General features: G+C 32.3%; 1 protein-coding gene across 3 annotated transcripts in view; it reads right to left on the reverse strand.

Moving 5' to 3' along the window:
* LOC128858919 (dynamin) overlaps window positions 1-17,983 on the reverse strand; it is a 66,540-nt gene that overhangs the window by 18,409 nt on the left and 30,148 nt on the right. For 2 of the 3 annotated variants that reach the window (XM_054095501.1, XM_054095502.1), the window contains exons 9-14: window positions 14,801-14,994; window positions 12,751-12,870; window positions 4,231-4,434; window positions 4,000-4,093; window positions 1,825-1,961; window positions 1,539-1,690 (exon numbers count right to left, since the gene is read on the reverse strand). In XM_054095501.1, coding sequence (XP_053951476.1) covers window positions 1,539-1,690; window positions 1,825-1,961; window positions 4,000-4,093; window positions 4,231-4,434; window positions 12,751-12,870; window positions 14,801-14,994 — 901 coding nt within the window. Of the gene's footprint in view, window positions 1-1,538; window positions 1,691-1,824; window positions 1,962-3,999; window positions 4,094-4,230; window positions 4,435-10,502; window positions 10,518-12,750; window positions 12,871-14,800; window positions 14,995-17,983 lie in introns of all 3 variants that reach the window. The other variant, XM_054095500.1, reaches the window with a different exon arrangement.

Genomic DNA, 17,983 nt, shown 5'->3' on the forward strand with positions numbered 1-17,983 from the left:
AAAAAATGAGATCGAGAAGAAAAAATGTAAATTTTTTGTAAGTTTCATATGCAAGTAATATCCAATGAAAAAAGTGATAGAGCAGCATTTTTGTTTTATTTTTGGTATTAGCAAATTTTAAGACACAAAAAATTGTTAGTAAAGAGTGAGCGATGGGGAGAAAAGAAGAGAAGAGACAAAAACATTTTTGTTTATTGTTAGAACATTCTTTTTTTTGTGTTAGAAACATAAAGAGATATTAAAAATATGTGTAAGCAATAGTTAATTAACTAAATGGACATGAACATACAAATAAACAAAAGTGAGGAATATGTTTTTAAATACATGAATTGTGGCCAGACTTATATGGGAAATTGCTACGAACGTGTCGAAATTCACAATACATACTTGCACTTTTAACACCTACTAAAAACAAATATTTATTTTTAATAAGAAATCACCATGTAAAAAGTGGTCTAAACTAGAGACGACAAACACCGTTTTTTTTAAATTATGGAAAATTTCATGATTAATCCACTGAAATTTTGCAAGTTTTTTTTAATTTATTATCGAACTTCAATGCAAATTTAAAAAATTGCACCCCGGCGGGAATCTCGAAAATTCGGGATTATAATTTGAAAACCAATATTATTTAGCTTTAATGTAAATTTAAAAAATTGTATCCCGGCGCGAATACCGAAAATTCGGGATTATATCCCAATAACCTACGAAGCTACAAAGCATTTGAAAACGATTTTCTTTGTGGATATTCGTTAAAAGAAGGTTTAACGGATTTATATTTGGAATTTGTTTCTTTTTTTTAATTTCTTACTTAACTTAATGTAAATTTAAAAAATTCTATCACGGAGCGAGTCCCGAAAATGCGCAATTATATTCCGAAAATCAACGACTGGCAATAATCGCTCGTGCAAACATCCTTAGTTTGATTAGTTTGCTATAAAGGATATTAAAACTATTTTTATTGTCGATATTCGTTAAATGATTGGCGAATATTTCCGGTTTTCCCCAACGCAGTTTAAATTTATTTATTTCCAAACTCTTTTTTTACCGTTAATTGCCAAATTAACAAATTCCATTACAATTCAGATGCAATGGGACGATAAATTGAAACATTTTCAGTTTTTCATATAAATTTGTATTCGTTCAGTGAAGTTAGCAACTCATTTTAATATTTCTATGCATAATTTAAAACTTTTAATTTTATTAGTTTATTTCTAAATTAATTATTCCTGCATTTTAACCTATTAGTAGTGCATAAACGTGTATTTAGAAGCGAAAAAGAGGTCCCAACCGTCGATAAATAAATAGTTTTTTTTATACTATGTGTATTGAAGAAAATTATGATTATTCAAAAAAAATTTTGTTTTTGAACACAATTTCAAAATTGATTTCAAATTATGTTAAGAATTTCTCTCAATCTTTCTTTAACAAATATTAAAAAAAATAACAAATACTAATGAGACAAAATCAAGCAAAACTGAAAACGCAAGGAAAAAACTACTTCGAATACTGAACAAAATAAAAGTTGTTGTACTTACGAAGGTAGTAGTGGTGGTGGCAGAGCACCGCCAGGACGACCGCCTGGCAATGGTGGGGCACCGCCGCCTGGGCGATTGGGAATCGCTGGCGCTGGGCGCCCTGAAGCAGGTGGTGGCGGTGGACCCCGACCACCGGCGCTGCCTAAAGAGCCCTGTAAGGAAACAGAAAATAGTTCATGTATTATTTTCGAATTTAGCAGGCCAAAGTTTTTAAGTGTAGTTACGCTTGTGGAATTTATTTAACTAATTAAATGTAATAAATGTATGCATTTGCTTTGAATTTTACCTGTGATGTAGGTGCAGGCTTGCGTGGACCACCGGGACTGGGTGGCGAGAGACGTGGATTATCCAGACCGCTGGGCAACCAATCATTTTTGACAGGTGGTGGTAAAGGTGATGACACTGTGGCCATCGATACATCACCTAAAAAGATTTTTTAATAAGAAATAGAAATGTATAATTGTAAAATTATTAATTATTTCAATAATTTTTTTTCACTTCCAACACCATATACCCAAATACCAAAACTAAATGACGCAAATAAGTGAAATCGTAATAACTTTGTTCTTCATTCATAGAGCAGGCGCAAAAGTGGCACTACATTTAAGATAATGCAATATTTAGAGAACAGCGGTAATCTTTGATAAGATTAAAGGGAGTTGTTTAATATACGAATAGCTGACTTGGATGATATTATATGTAGCAATGGCTGTAGTACGCCAGCCAGAAACTTTGCGTAGAACATGATTTGTATACAGAAGGGAGGTTATGTTAAGGGGCGCGAAACGGTTAAGACAAAGGATCACAGTTGGAGAGTCGAAACGGTGCTGGTCGCTAGTCGAGTGAAATGTGAATTAGACTGTCTATATGTTTTTTTAGCCAAAAATCATTGCTATCGAAAGACTAGTTAATCTTCTTCAAGATACAGTAAAAGCCCAAAGTAACAAATCTCACTATACTTAGTCCTACCATAAGTTCTGTTACTAGTTAAGTCCGATATAGATATGAAATTATAATAAATTTTAATTTAATTAAATAATTATAAATTTTTTTAAGGAAGTTAGTTTTATTTAATCATGTAGATTTAAACAAAAAAAATTTAATTTTTATTCGAAATGGTCACAATTTGCTTTAACAAAGCCTTTAAACGATTAGGCCACTCAGCGATTGCAGCATGCACGGTTTCCATGGATATTGAGGTCGCTGCGCGAACCAAAGATTGTTTGAGACTTTCCAAATTTCTGTGAGGTCGTCGACAGGTCATGTTCTCCAATTCTCCTACAAAGTGTAGTCCAATGGATGCAGATCTGCCAATCTTCTGCGGCTATGAACCCGGGAATATTTTTTTTTGCCGCTGCTGTGTGGTTTTTGCCTTATGGGCTGGACCGGAATCTAACGCTCTCCATTGAAGAGAGTACTGCTCAACTGCTTCACCATGCCTTCTATGATACCCTAAGGGTACACTTTTGCCCCGGCCTTAATCCCTTTTTCGTAGAAATGAAGAGATGCAACGCCTTTACAAGACACTCCCACCAAACCATTACGGAGACTGGATGGTGGCCACGCTGAACCTTGGAACAACATTTTTTGTCGTTTTGCTTATTAAAAAAAAACTTCTTCAACAGTGAACATTTTCTCATCTGTGAAAATAATATTATCATGGCCGTCGACTCCGTGCCACCGAAGAAGCTGCTTACATATATCAAGTCTACTTTTCTTCCAGTTGAGCGACGGAAGGCTTTTATCTTTAATTAGTCTTGTCATGGATCTGGTCGATGCATTTATTTCCCAGGACATGATTTTCTACTTTCTAAGGGGAAATTTGTATAGTCCGGTTATAAAAACCCTCTACAGAGCGATATATTCACTCAATGGGATCGAAATAACATACTGCGAATGGAATCCCGAGGACATAAAAAATATAAAAAAAATGCCTTTAATAATTTAAATAATAATAATTACAATGCGAACAAATTTCTACAGATTTCCTTAAAAAACGATTTTGGCGAAATTAGTCAGTTAAAGGAATGTGCCGCTCTCCGCGATCAGATAGAGTATTTAAAAGAACAAGAAACTCTCAATATAACCTCCCCTAGCATAACCTAAAAACTTTGTTGTCAAACGTTAGCTAATAAAACCAGAGAAAAATAAATAAAACCAGAGAAAAATAAATAAATTTAACACAATGTCGACTACATAACGAATTGTGAATGGATACCCAAGTTCTTAATTTGTAATATTAATTACATTATAAAAAATATAAAACAATTAGTTATAACGATTTATAAAAAAAAAATTATTGCAGTGCGTACAAATTTCTACAGATTTCCTTAAAAAGCGCTTTTGGCGAAATTACCCAACACAATAATTTTGAATAGGAACCTCAGTTAAAGAAATGTGCCGCTTCTCCCCTTACATAACATAAAAATTTTATTGTCAATTCTACCACACTGTCGCTTACCAATAATTCGTAGCGCTTCCTTGCAGGCATGGTACATGCGCAACATCTCTTCGCGTTTTGTGGCCGACTCCGCGGACTCTTCCATCATTTGTGCCTGCGAAGTTGTTAAGAAAATTATTATTTTATTTTTTATTAATATTATGATTCGAAAAAATATTATTATTAGAAAAAATAAACTAAAGATTTGAAAGAAATTTTCTTTTATTAATATCCCATCCCCGAAACACTCACCTGATCTCCAGTGGCATACAAATGCGCCAACAGCTCGCCGTTGATGAAATCTTTTGTATTATTAATGATTAACATCATTATAGATTTCGGTACCATATCACGTGTGGTCTTTGTGACGATCTTCATGTACGAATCTACCAAATTGCGAATGGTCTCCACTTGACGCTCCAGCTGTGGATCTGATGCGCTCTCTTCGTTGGCAGACTATAGTTGTTTGTTGTGTTGCGCCATCAAAGCGAGTGAAGAAATTGTGGTGGTGACGGTAGTGATTTATGGTGGTGAACGGAAGTTTGTAAAACGTGTGTAAGCAAGTGTGGGTGTGAGAGAGGAGTGTGTATGTGCAGCAACAGCAGCGACAGCGCCAGCGCAGCAGAAGCATTACACATATTTTGTATTTTGCATTTTATATTTTGTTGTTTTTAATTCAATTGAGAAATTTTAGTTTTTTTTTTATTGTTAAATATAAATATATAGGAAAAGGGAAAGAAAAAAAGAAAAAAATGGATATATACAACTTTCCTTTTCTCAAATCAATAACAAATAATAAATATAATAATAGCGTAAGTAAATCCCATTACAACAAATTTCCGTTAGAGAGTTTCTCATTCAAGGTGTTAGTAGTAGTTGGAAAAAAGTAAAAAAAAAATAGGTAAATAGAAAATAGCATATAAATATGTAAGTAATAAATATCAAGCGTTTCGAAAAAAAATTTAGTCGAATAAAATCTCAGAGTTATTATATTGTAATAAAATGCTATTTAGGGGTATTCACGACAAGAAACTTATTATAATTATTATATTTTTTCTTGTTTTTGTATTAAATTAAATTTGGATAAACGTAGTGAATACACCTAATAATTGAATAGTAAACATTTTGCAAGTTGCGCAATTGTATAGCGAAATAAAAAAGTATTTTTTCGAATAAAATAAGTGAAATACTTAAAACCTGAAACTTACTGGCACCACAATAAATAACAGAAGGCACAGTAAAGCAAACAAAAATTCGTCCAATAAGTATGCCAAAAAAATTGAACACAATTATTTGAGAAATAAAAACTAGAAAGGCGTAACAATTAAACTCCTGTCACATTTTAAACAAAATGCTTAAAATATTTTTATGCCTCTAAGTTAAGGTTATATTGTATATATCCCCTATAAATAATAATTTTTATGCCACATTTGACATTCAAAAGGGAGCGGCAGAGTGATGCCAGCTGACAGGAAACTTTTCCTTAAAAAAATTAATTTTCTTTTTATATACTTATTGAACGAAACATATTTATGCATAAATGAGTTAGTATTTATATATGTATTTGTTTGTTGTTGTTAACATATGTATATGCCCTGTGTATTCATTAAAAAAACTTATTCTTATACACTTAAAATTAAGAAATTTTAAAGGCAGCTGTGTGTGCGATTAACCTAACAAAAATAAAGGGTGCTTCACCGGCTAGGTTTTTTTGTTAATTACATCTCTTTTTTATATTAATATTTTGCGCCATTTCCCGCTTAGAAAACTGCAGTAAAAAATATTTTGCTCGCTATAGCTAAAAAATATTCCAAAAAGGGACAAAATTGAGTAGATTGGCTGCGCAACTACAGGGTAGCCGATTGAATTATTTAAATGAAGTTATATTCTAAAACTCCAGAATAGCTTCTCGAGTAATGAGCTTCAAACAGGTGTGTGAGTACTCGTTGCTCATTTACTCGGCCTGTTCGAAAATGTGCGAATTAAATCGAGAGCTCAAAAACCAACCGGAAAGTTGATCCCCTTTTAAAAAAGTATTTCAAAAATGTATAGTGATTTGTAACAACCGACAACACACCCTGTATAACGAAGCTATACTGATGTGACTTATACGAAAACCGCTGCACTCTTGCCAAAACGCGACATCGCAGTCTAAACTCTTACTGTCGACAGTCTTAACTCTTACTTTCGACTGGGGACGTCTAGCAGACTTGCAAACAGCAGCCATCCACAGTATTTTTTTGTCTTTTGTCGTTTGTCCGAGAGACGAAGTGATTTCACTACATTGGGAATTAGAAGCGGAACTTTAGGGCAGATTAGTGGTAACACAATTGGCCTTCAGGCCTAAGTGAGCCCGCTCCACACCTTAATAGAGAGTGACAACCACCGTAACCTAACCTAACTTTCATTGTAAAAGGAAAAAATCCACTGCAAAATTAAATAAAAAAAGCTACAATCAGCTGACGTCGTTGCTTTGTTTGATTACAGAGATCGGCTTAACTCAACACTTCGACATTTAATTCTTCGATTTTCAAGCGAAGATGCAATAGACATGACGGTAAACCTAGTAACTATGATAGGCACTGTACGAGGCTTTGTGGATACCAAGCGAACTCTTATTGGGAACAGAATGTGTGACCTAACCTAACCTAATTAGCTAGAAACACAAATATGTGCGTTTAGAAAAATTCTGCAGAGTCGACAAATCGATTATCCTATAAATCGCACAGCTTTAAAAAACAAAATCTATAAAAACATTTTTAAATCTGTCTTATATTAACTAAAATCGACCTCTAATATTTTAATATTGTACATTTATTTTACTGAATTTATGTAGTTTCTAAAGCATTATTTATTGTTTCTGGTTGTTCTGAGGTAATTGTGACAAAGAGGTTGTTTTTATTTGTGTTTTGGAGATGCTTCGATGAGGTGATTTGGTGATTTCAAGACGAATATATTAAAGGTGGTCAGCTGATTTTTTTTTCTTTCGCCATATCCATGTGACTGTCAGCTCAGAATGAAACAAATTTTTCTAGTTTCACAATACTTTGCTTTGACAAACAAACGTACAGAACATTATTGTTGGTCTAGTGCCACCACCTTTAATGAATGCGCCTTGGATGATTTGAACAAAACCTTGTAGAAAAGCCAAACAAAAAAGTGAGTGGAGCTTAAAATGTGTAAATTTCAAAACACTGAGATTTTATTAAATTTGTAAAACATAACAAAAATGAACAAATAACGATAAACGAGAAATAATTGTGGAAGAGGTGAACAGAACAAATCAACCGCAGAACGCTGCATAACAAAAATCAGACAACCAAACATATTCGCAAAGGTATTTGCAGCGATCATCAAAATCGAGGATTTATATTGAAAATTTTAGCAACTTATCGCTAGAAAATACTTATGCGTGTGTGTTGAGTGCTGATAACGCCAACCAACATAATTCCTGGCCACATGAGAAAATCCAATAGATTTTTAACATTTTTCGAGTAAAAATTAAGTTTTCTATAAAATTCTATCGAGTAATTTTAGTGAAAAAAAACATTTGTAAACTTTAATAAGTTTTTAGGAGGCTTGTGTTTGTCATAAGTAATGGGAATATTAAAATCTACCGTGTACTCTCTCCTAACGGGCACCTCTCTTAAGCGCACACCTCTCATGACCGGACACTTTCTTCAGTGAATATCACAAATACTTGACATTTTTTTAAATGTTTTTCGCTTGAGCAAACAACCCCCCCCCCCCCATAACACGTTAACCCTAGCTTTTTATATATTTTTCTCATATGCGGACACCTCCCGTAAGCGGACAAATTTTTCAGGCTCTTAGGTGTAAGAGAGTCCTCTGTATTTCATTAGTTAGTCACAGACTAGTTAGTTTCAGCTAATTTTTCGTCGTTCATTTTTAATATTCAAATTTATATAGAAGGTGAAGTCCAAAATAAAAAAGACTGAGCTAAAATAGAAACGACAGGAGCTTTGTTCTGATAACTTCGAAGTTTATTTATTCAAAATAGTCCTCTCTGGTCTCGATAAACTGTTGAGCGCGATCTAAAAGCTTTTCGAAAGAGTGTTTCAGGTCATAAACCGGAATGTCCTTCAGGATGACGCAAAACGTTTTCCTTTCATGTCCAAATGCAATTTTCCGAATAGGTAGAAGTCGCAGGGAGCCATATCAGGTGAATACGGTGAGTTAAAATGCGATTTCTAGTCAAAAAATCAGTCACAAGAGTGGATCGATTAGACTGTATTATCATGCAGTAAGCGCCAACTTCCTCCTTCGCGGTATTCGGGGGGAATTCGACGAATGCGATGCAACAAACGCTTCAAAACGCCAAGATAGAAAATTGCATTGACGGTTTGGCCCATTGGCACGAGCTCCTTGTGGGCAATTCCCTGGGAATCGTAAAAACAAATGAGCATCGACTTGATTTTTGACTTCTCCAAAAACGATTTTTTGGGTGATGACTAGTCTGGCGCCTTCCATTCGGCACTTTTACGCTTAGTTTCAAGTTCATGTTGGAAACACCTCAAGTTCATGTTGGAAACACCTCTTTTCATCACCAGTTACAATGTCGCAAAGGAAGTTCTCGTCTTTTCTCGCCTCTTTAATGAGATCTTTCGAATGTTGAATTCTGAGCAATTTTTGGTCCTCAATTAACTTGTGCGGAATGAAACGTGCACAGACCTTTCGTAAGCGCAGCGCAAATGATCAGTTAAAATACGATAAATCGATGTTTTGGAGATATTCAACTACGATTCCATGAATTTCAACTATGATTTCGGTTAATTTTTTGATAAGTTTACGAACAATTTCGATGGAGTTTTCGGTGATTACTGATTTTGTCATTTATATCCTCACAACCATCTCTGAAACGTGTAAGCCACTCATGAACTCTGGCACGAGATAGACAATCATCGCCATAAACTTTTTTCATCAATTCAAATGTTTCGGTAAATGTTTTATCGATTTTAAAACAAAATTTGATATTAGTTCTTTATTCAAAACTGTTTTGTACCGATGACACAAACTTTCTCACACTTTACACGCAATAGCTTCGCTTCCACTCAACCGACCAGCTTGGTGACAGCTTTCACTGGAAGTCAGCTAGGGATGTAACTTTCAACGCACTAACAGATTGCACCATTAAAAACATTTCTATGACGCCAGTCTTGTTTATTATGGACATCACCTTGTAGCAAAAATGAAAACAAATCTCAAGTATTTCACAGCTGCTTCCGATTACGGGGAAAAACCAATATTCAACAGCTACATACAGCTACGGTTATGGATACGGCGTTATGGTGCGGCACCTATAATCGTTCACAGTGATGCCCATATGTTTGAGCAGAAGAGCTGATTGCTATGGTTACGTTTATGGCTAAGGTACGGCACCACTAATCGCAGCTTTAACTTCGTTATAAATACTTTGGTGGATTCAGGTGTTGTGCAACAGAAAAGAGTGTTGCCTATTGAACTTTCTTCAAAATGCACAGAGTGTCTAGGAAGCCTTACTATTTGATAGCAATCAGCTGATCATTACTATATGAATTTAGTGTACATATCTGCTAATATTTTGTTCGCCTTGCCTATACCGTTTACTTTTCAACCCACCCTGGTAGATAAGTTTAACATGACTATTTTGTGGCCCAAACCCTCTATACACCTTATGATACTGCATAACCTAACCTGATAACCAATATCCAAAAAAAATCAATCTATTGGATTATCCTTCATTTTTGTTGGGCGCTGTTACAACAACAGTAACTAATAACACGAAATATATGTATTATATTAACAAATATAAACAAATTAGCAAATTAGCAAATTCATAATTATATATTTGATATTAATGAAAAAAATCGATATTAATTAATTCAATTAAACGGAGAGGTTAATTTTTGTATTGCATTTGCTCCATCACATTTACTCATAACAAACGAAATGAACGAATAATTAATGGTTAAAAAAATATTAACAAAAAAAGTTTGATTGGTTTGGCAAACATACGTTTTTCGTTTTCTGTAGTATATATTTTATTTATTTTTATCATTTATTTACGTTTGTATAAAAATAGATTTGGAAAAAATAAGAAAAAAGACGAATTAAAAGTGAACGTGTAGTTCATATTTTTAGTTAATTTGAGAGATATATTAAACTAAGAATTTTCTATAAAACCAATAAATATGAATGAAATAAACAAAATAAACCAAAGTATAAATAAAAAATAATACAATAATTCGAATAAATTAAATTTAAAATATATAAATATATGTAAATATATTAAAAAATATGCAAAATTATAAAACTAAAATTATAAATGTAAAAAACCCACTAAAAACATTAAACGCCAATTCACCAAATTAATGAAAGAAAAATAATTTTTGCTTGTTTTTTACAAGTGACTTTTTTTTGTTTTTGCTAAAAACCATTACTTCCATACATTTGCAATGTTGCGAAGTATGTACCAATAAAATGCAAAATAAATACCAAAAGTTTATGAAATAAGTGAAACAAACCTCTTGTCCTTCCTGCTATGGAGAAAAATTCGATAAAACAGAGAAATATACGAAAGTTTGCATTACAAAAATAGTTTTGATATTTTTTTCTTTAAATTCTTGATAAATTCATTAATTATTTTATTTACGTCACTTGATGTGTAACTGTGTGTGTGTTAGTTAATTTCAATTATTTACATTAATAGCGAATGGGGAGTGGATGGACGGGAAGTCATGTAGGAGGGAACCAAATTTGATAGGCAAATACAAAACAAAAAATATTTTAATTTTTTTAACTTAAAGGCAGGGAACGGCATTATCTTTGCATTTTTCACATAAAGAAAATTATTATAAATAAAAGTAAAAACTTATTTAAGGGATTCATAAAATTGACGTTAGAAAGTTACATTTTACATATAATAAGCAACATTTATGGTGGGTAGGTGCTAAATTTTTTTAACCACTATTGTATATTTTTTTAACTGCTATTGTTTGTTTCTTTCTTCTTTTTTTACTCCAGCCAGTAATTTATGCAATTAAATCTCCAAATTTTCTTTTACGTATAAAAATTATGAGCTCTTTTATCTGGCATCTCCAAAAGTGAAATCGCAACTCTGTATGAGCTGTTGAAATTTCATCCTGCATTTGTAAAGAACAAAGGGAGACAAATCGTGTTTTATTTTGAAAACGACAAGCGACAAGCTTCATGCTCAAAAGATTTTTACAGGTAATGGCCATTATTAGTAGGCATTAACTGGCTCTCAGCGAATTTGACAGAACCAGCTGATAGGCTGCGAAACAGGGGATGCGTTTAGAAAAAACCGAGGTTGTGTTGATGATATACGAAAAAAATCAACACAGTCTCCTCCTATGTTTCCTCGTGACCATCTGATCGGCTGCCGAGGACCCTGTGACGTGCAGGCGAAGTTGCTCTCGCAATTTTGTTTTTCATCTTAGCTAATGGTCAAAGCTGGTAAATCTATCATCCTTGGACAAGCATAACTGGATGCATAGTGATTTTGCTTTTTATGTTTGCAATATTTTTATAGTAAAATATTTTTTTGGATTTGTTTTTTTTTTTTGTCAGAACCTTATAAATCAAACTTTTTTTATTAATATTAATTTTTAGAAAATTTCTGGATATGCAGTTACATTGCTCATGAAATTTTGGTAAATAAGTGCAAGTTTAAGCGGCAAATAATCGCGCTAATTTCATTTTTTTTACTGACATCTTTTTGCACTTCATTCTAAAGGGTTTTCCAATAACAGGTGTAATTTTGAATAGGATTGCGCTATCGAGAGATGATTAACGATTTTTTATGGCCGGAATTGGAGGGTATTGATCTGGACAACGTTTATTTTCAACAAGACGGCGCTACGTGTCAAACAAGCAACGAAACCATTGATCTTTTACGGGAAAAGTTTCCGAACCGTGTTATTTCTGGAAGAGGTGATCACAATTGGCCACCGAGATCTTGTGACTTAACACCTTGTGATTTTTTCTTTGGCGCCACGTGAAAGATAAGATCTACGCCAACAGCCCACGGTCGATTCAAGACCTCAAAGATGGAATTCGTGAGGCTAACTGGCGGCCGCCGTAGCCGAATGGGTTGGTGCGTGATTACCATTCGGAATTCACAGAGAGACGTCGGTTCGAATCTCGGTGAAAGCAAAATTAATAAAAACATTTTTCTAATAGCGGTCGCCCCTCGGCAGGCAATGGCAAACCTCCGAGTGTATTTCTGCCATGAAAAAGCCCCTCATAAAAATATCTGCCGTTCGGAGTCGGCTTGAAACTGTAGGTCCCTCCATTTGTTGAACAACATCAACACGCACACCACAAATAGGAGGAGGAGCTCGGCCAAGCACCTAACAGAAGTGTACGCGCCAATTATTTATTTATTAACGAGGACATAGAGCAGCCACTTTGCAATTCGGCAATTCGGTACATCTATTAGATGCTTTAAATTTTCACGATGTGAATAATTACTTTTATTAAAAGCACAGAAAACAAATGAATTAAGCCACTTCATTTAAACTTCATTGAAAATGCCTTAAATTTTAGTATATTACACTTAATTAATATTCACTTATTTTTCAATAGTCAGCTAAAAAAATTTTAGCTACTTTGAGGCTTATGTAAGGACGAAGTACAAGTATAAATACATTTATGTACCCATAATACGAGTATATGTGCATGATTACATAGTAAATACCTACATGAAAATTACATAAACGCGATATCTTTTTAATATGCAAAACAACTTACCTCATCACCATTTTCCTGTGCGACTTGTTTCTCAGGATACACGCCGGCGCGTAGGAATGAGGCCTTCCACGATTCCACATCTTCAACGTTCTCACAAGAAAGCTCGAGTTGTTTGTAATCCTAAGCAAATGTTGGAGAGCGACAAAAACCACATATTAATAAATATTCAAGTTTTCGTTTTTAACAACACAAATGCAAATAATAAGAAACAAAATTGAAATGAGCAACAGGAGTGGTAGATAACAAAATCAAAAAAATAAAAAAAAAAACAATTTTATTTTTTTCTTATGGGAAGTTGGGTACGGTGAGTAAGTATTCGAAAATAAAATAGGAAATCAATAAAAAAATTTGGTGTTTAAAAAGAAATTAAGAAAAAACGTTCAGCAAGTGGCTACTTACGAAGAGCTAATGCGAGTATTTATATATTTTTTATTAAACAATTTTTCATTTAAAATATGCAAAAGCAGGCAATGGCATAGTTTTCAAAGTCACTATTCAATACATTACTAATTTTGTTTTTTAGGTTTTTATGTAAGTAATTGCTGCTTTAAAAATCATGCCACGCCAACGCATATTACAAGTGAAAATTTGTTGCTGGGAAAAATGTTGATAAAAACATAGTAATTTTTATCAAATACAAAAAAATTTAAACGCCGTTACCAAACAGTTTGTTGCCACACAGAGTTGCAAATTTTTCCGTTATATTCACGCGTTTTACTGTTCAAATTAAATAAATGCCAAAAGAGAGCACACTTACATACATACAACTCAACGAACTCAACTCAACTTTAATAACGGGTACAAAAGTGTGTGTGTAAGAAAGAGAGGCATATATATGTACATACAGCAATACACAATAGTATAGAGGGCAAGTAAATTAAAGTAAAGTAGTTTCTTTTTTAAGAATTTTACGCAACTTAATCCATTACCAAAATATATATTTATATAAATTAACTCGAATATTTTTAATGACGCACTACACAGCACATATGCAAATAAAATGTATACAAAAAAAATAAAAAACAAACAATAAATAAATAAAAAATAAAAAAAAAAACAAAATAAAAAAATACATAAATAAAACAAATAGAAAAATAAAGATATAAAAAAATTTAAAAAAAAAATTTAAAAACAAATTAAAAAAAAATGAAATAAAAAATTAAAAAAAATAAAACAGTAAAAAATATATAAAAAAAAAAATAAAAACATTCAAAAATAAAAATTCAAAATAAAATAAAAAAAAAACTTTTTATAGGATATATATATATATTCTTTTAAATTAAAATTAAAAAAATATTAAAATAAAAATATTATATATACATATATATATGTATATAAAAAATATAAAAAAATGGAAAAATTAAAAAAAAATGTTATATTATATAAATAGAAATACAAAAAAAATAACAAAAATAAAAAAATATTAAAAAAAAAATCTTTTTATAGCAATTCGGACACATTATATATTCTTTTAAATTTAAAATTAAAAATATTAAAAAAAAAAATAAAGAAAAAATAAAGAAAAAATACAAAAAATACAAAAAACAAAAACAAAAAAAACTTTTCAAAGCAATTTGGACATATTATATATTCTTTTAAATTTCAAATTTTGTATATTGAAGATAAATTAAAGACGTAAATAAAGGACGTATCTAGTCTTCAAATCAGGCTTAAAATTGGTCAATTATCTGAACAAGAGGCCCCTAGGCTGACAAAAAAAAGTGTTTATTACCACATATTTTTTGCTAACAAAAAAATTCAGTTTTAGCGCTGTGTAGCGCGTCATTTACTTTATTAAAAAATAAGCTTTTTATTTTAAACAAATAAACCGTGAAATAATTTTCCTCTATAAAACCAAATATTTGGAAAAAATTTAAACATAAGATCATGCGACATTGATTTAGCGCGGTTTCCGTATGTTTTTTGTATGCTGTTTTTTTTTTCTAGTTGTTATTGTTGCTTTTTCATTTACTGTTGTTGTCTTTTTTTGTACGTGGTCTTGGTAGTTACACGTTGCAAAATTTTTTTGTACTTTACAAAAATTACTAACCTTATAAACATTACGTCCATCTGGACTGAATAAAGCAAATGTGACACGTCTTGACATTGACATGAAGCCCTGTTCAATATCGCGTAATTTCAAACCATCCAACGGCAACATAAATTTCTTCTCCTTCTCATCCTCATCCTTGTACCAGGAAATACTCTCCGATGTCAGGACAAACCAATAGGGACGCGATCCGCCTGCAATATTGTGTTGTTTTTGTGGTGTTGAAAAAAAACAGTGTTGCAAGAAGATTATAGTAAAGGTGTAGGCGGTATGAAGGAGGTGTTAGGCGGAAAGTGGAAGGTGTTTCAAAATGTAGTTGTTTTTTTTTTGTTTGTTTGTTTTGTTTTATGTTGTAAGTGAAGAGTGTCAATTCCATTTGCCCAGGGAAATAAAGGTTGCGGTTTGCCGTGCAATTCGATTAGAGTTGTTGCAGTTGTTGTTACGTTTTTTGTTGTACATTTGACAGTTAGAGCACAGTGATATTTATTTGAAATTTAATTTTTATTTTTTTGTGATATTTTTGGTGTAGAAATTTTGTTGTTAAATATAAAGATGAGAAGCGCAAGAAGAATTGGCGAATAAACAGCAATTGTACGATGAGGAAATGCAGATATAGCAATAAGACGTGCATGGAATGAGACAAAAAAGAAGAAAATTTCGAAAAAAAAATGATTATTAACATTTTAGAAATATTTTTTTTTTTTGTATTGAATTTGCATGAGCATGAAATATGAATTTTTATACAAGTACAGACTATCATAATTTACAATACATACATACATAAATCTCTGTAAGACCTAAGATGTTCTAAACTAGCTTAAGTATCGACTTATTACACTATTTACATATAAAAGTAGACATATTTTAAAAATACTCATAAATAGATATAAAAAAAAATGTATTTAAAAAAAATATATTTACATTACAACGGCTAAAATTCAAGTCTAGAAATACAAATGAGGATTATTACGCGACTAGCTTTGGCAGCGGGAGTAATAGTGGTACGAGAGGGGGCAGAGAGAAGAGAAAAGGAGTGAGTATGTAGAAAGAGTTAAGGGAGGAAAGGAGTAAAGGGGTTAGAATAGAAATATATTAAAAAAGAAGATCGCAAGTCAACGTTCACATCTTTTGTGCTGAAGACAGATGGGGCGTTAAAGAGAGAAGAAAAATATAGCGAATAAGTAGAAAGAAATAAGAGAGGAAAGAGAATAAATCGCTGTCAACGCTAAGGTTTTTTATATTCAAAACGGAAAGAAGGTTGAAGAAAATTAGAGAAATGTAGTTAATGTGCGAGAAGAGAGTGTGTAAAGAAAATGAAAGAGGGCTAAGACGGATAGGAGGAAGTTGAGACAAAGACAGTACAAAAGGTAACAGGGTGGAAGAGAAAAGGAAACAAATGAAATGAGAGAGCAGGATGTGAAAAAAAGAGATAAAGAACTAAGTGAAGAGCCCCGAGGGTTCTACTAGGATTAAAAGGAAAATATCTTGGGTTAAAGAGTTATAGGAAAAAAGATAGAGAGATAAAGAAGTGAGTGAGTATAAAGAGAGAGAGAGAGAGATATATAAAGAAAAGGAGAGAAGAATAAAGGGAGAGATAGAAATAAGGAGAGATATAGAGAGAAACAGAGACCCCCCGATAGAACAGGAAAGATAATAAAGTATTTAAAAATAGGGCACCCCAGAAGTGAAGAAAGTGAAAGACGAGAGATAAACCAACACTAACGAAACTAACACTTAAAGTCAGGCAACAGTAGGAGGCAAATGAGAGGAAGGGGTAAAAAATCGTACTAAGAGATACATAAGATGTATCATACATGAGAGGGAAATTGAGTTAGGTTCAAGAGTTACAGGAAGATGGGAGGAGAGGAAGGAGTGAGTAAATATGAAGAAAGAGAGACCCGCTCGCTAGAACAGAGAAAAAAATATAGTAAAAATTTGACAAAATTCCTCACAACTGTGGGGTTAGAAAGACGAAAGAATAACGAGGGCGCTAACAGAGGAGAAGGTGGGATTAAGACAAGGATGATAAATTACAACGTTTGGTCATCCGAAGTGAAATTGTAAGAATAACTTTGACTAATACCTCACAGGGGATTCAACAGCAGTCTGCTCATTTCACATGAATTCTTACGCTCTTCTACGTCGATAATTCAAAATGGAATTGCAACATTTATAAAAACCCACAAATTAAATTCCACATAACCTCACTTCATAACCCTCATTTGTATTCCTGAATTTATGCTGTCTTCTCTTCTCTCGCTACGACAGCTAATTCGCTAAACGGGCACAAAACGCACGCGCACTTATTCACACACTTAAAACAAACATTTATGCATATGGACCTTCGCTTAATCGAAAATTATACGCATGCGCAACGAACGTAAAGGGAAATAAAGCAAGTGCAGTGGTTTTCTTTCCACATTTATTAACAAATTTTACTGCTTAGGAATTTTTCGCAATATATTCAACAAAAACGAAACTTTAATTGATAAGAAAAATCATAAAAATCAAAAAAAAAAAAAAAATTAATAAATGTGAAAATTCACCATAAAAAAAATTAATTATATTTGGTTAAAATAAATTCTCTATGAATTGCAAGAAGTTAAACGGTTGCAACATAAATGCGAACATTAAAACTAAATTTTTGGAAAAAATTTAAAAAGTATCGAGCATTATACAAACCAAGAAATTGTGGCAAATATCGCTTCAATGCTACAAAAATGAATAAAGAAAATCATAAACATAGGAGCAGAGACAGAAAATTTTAATTTACATAGAAAATTAAATACATATTTATGTTGAAACATGCACTTTAATTTAAAACAAAAAGCAAACATACACTGGTAACGTAAAGAAAAAAAAAAACGAGACGCATACGGAACGGAACAAGTAAAACGAAATTCAAACATTTTTAGCGCATAAAAATTTTTAAATAAGGAAAAATTAGAAAGCTTTTCTGCAAGTGCAAAAAAAATAGTAGAACAGAGTAGAAGATTTCACTGAAAGTACGAATACTTAGTTCTAAAAGAGTCATAAAATATTGGGAATGATATAACAAGCTCTTTAGGTAGGAATTTAAAAAGTAGAATATTAAAATTACAGATCAGAAAACTGTTCAAAAATATTGAGCTTCTCTGAAAAATTGTCTTAATTATTTCAAATGCTCTAAAATTGTTCTGCCTG

Source organism: Anastrepha ludens, chromosome 3 (assembly GCF_028408465.1).
Source record: "Anastrepha ludens isolate Willacy chromosome 3, idAnaLude1.1, whole genome shotgun sequence".
Lineage (NCBI taxonomy): Eukaryota > Metazoa > Arthropoda > Insecta > Diptera > Tephritidae > Anastrepha > Anastrepha ludens.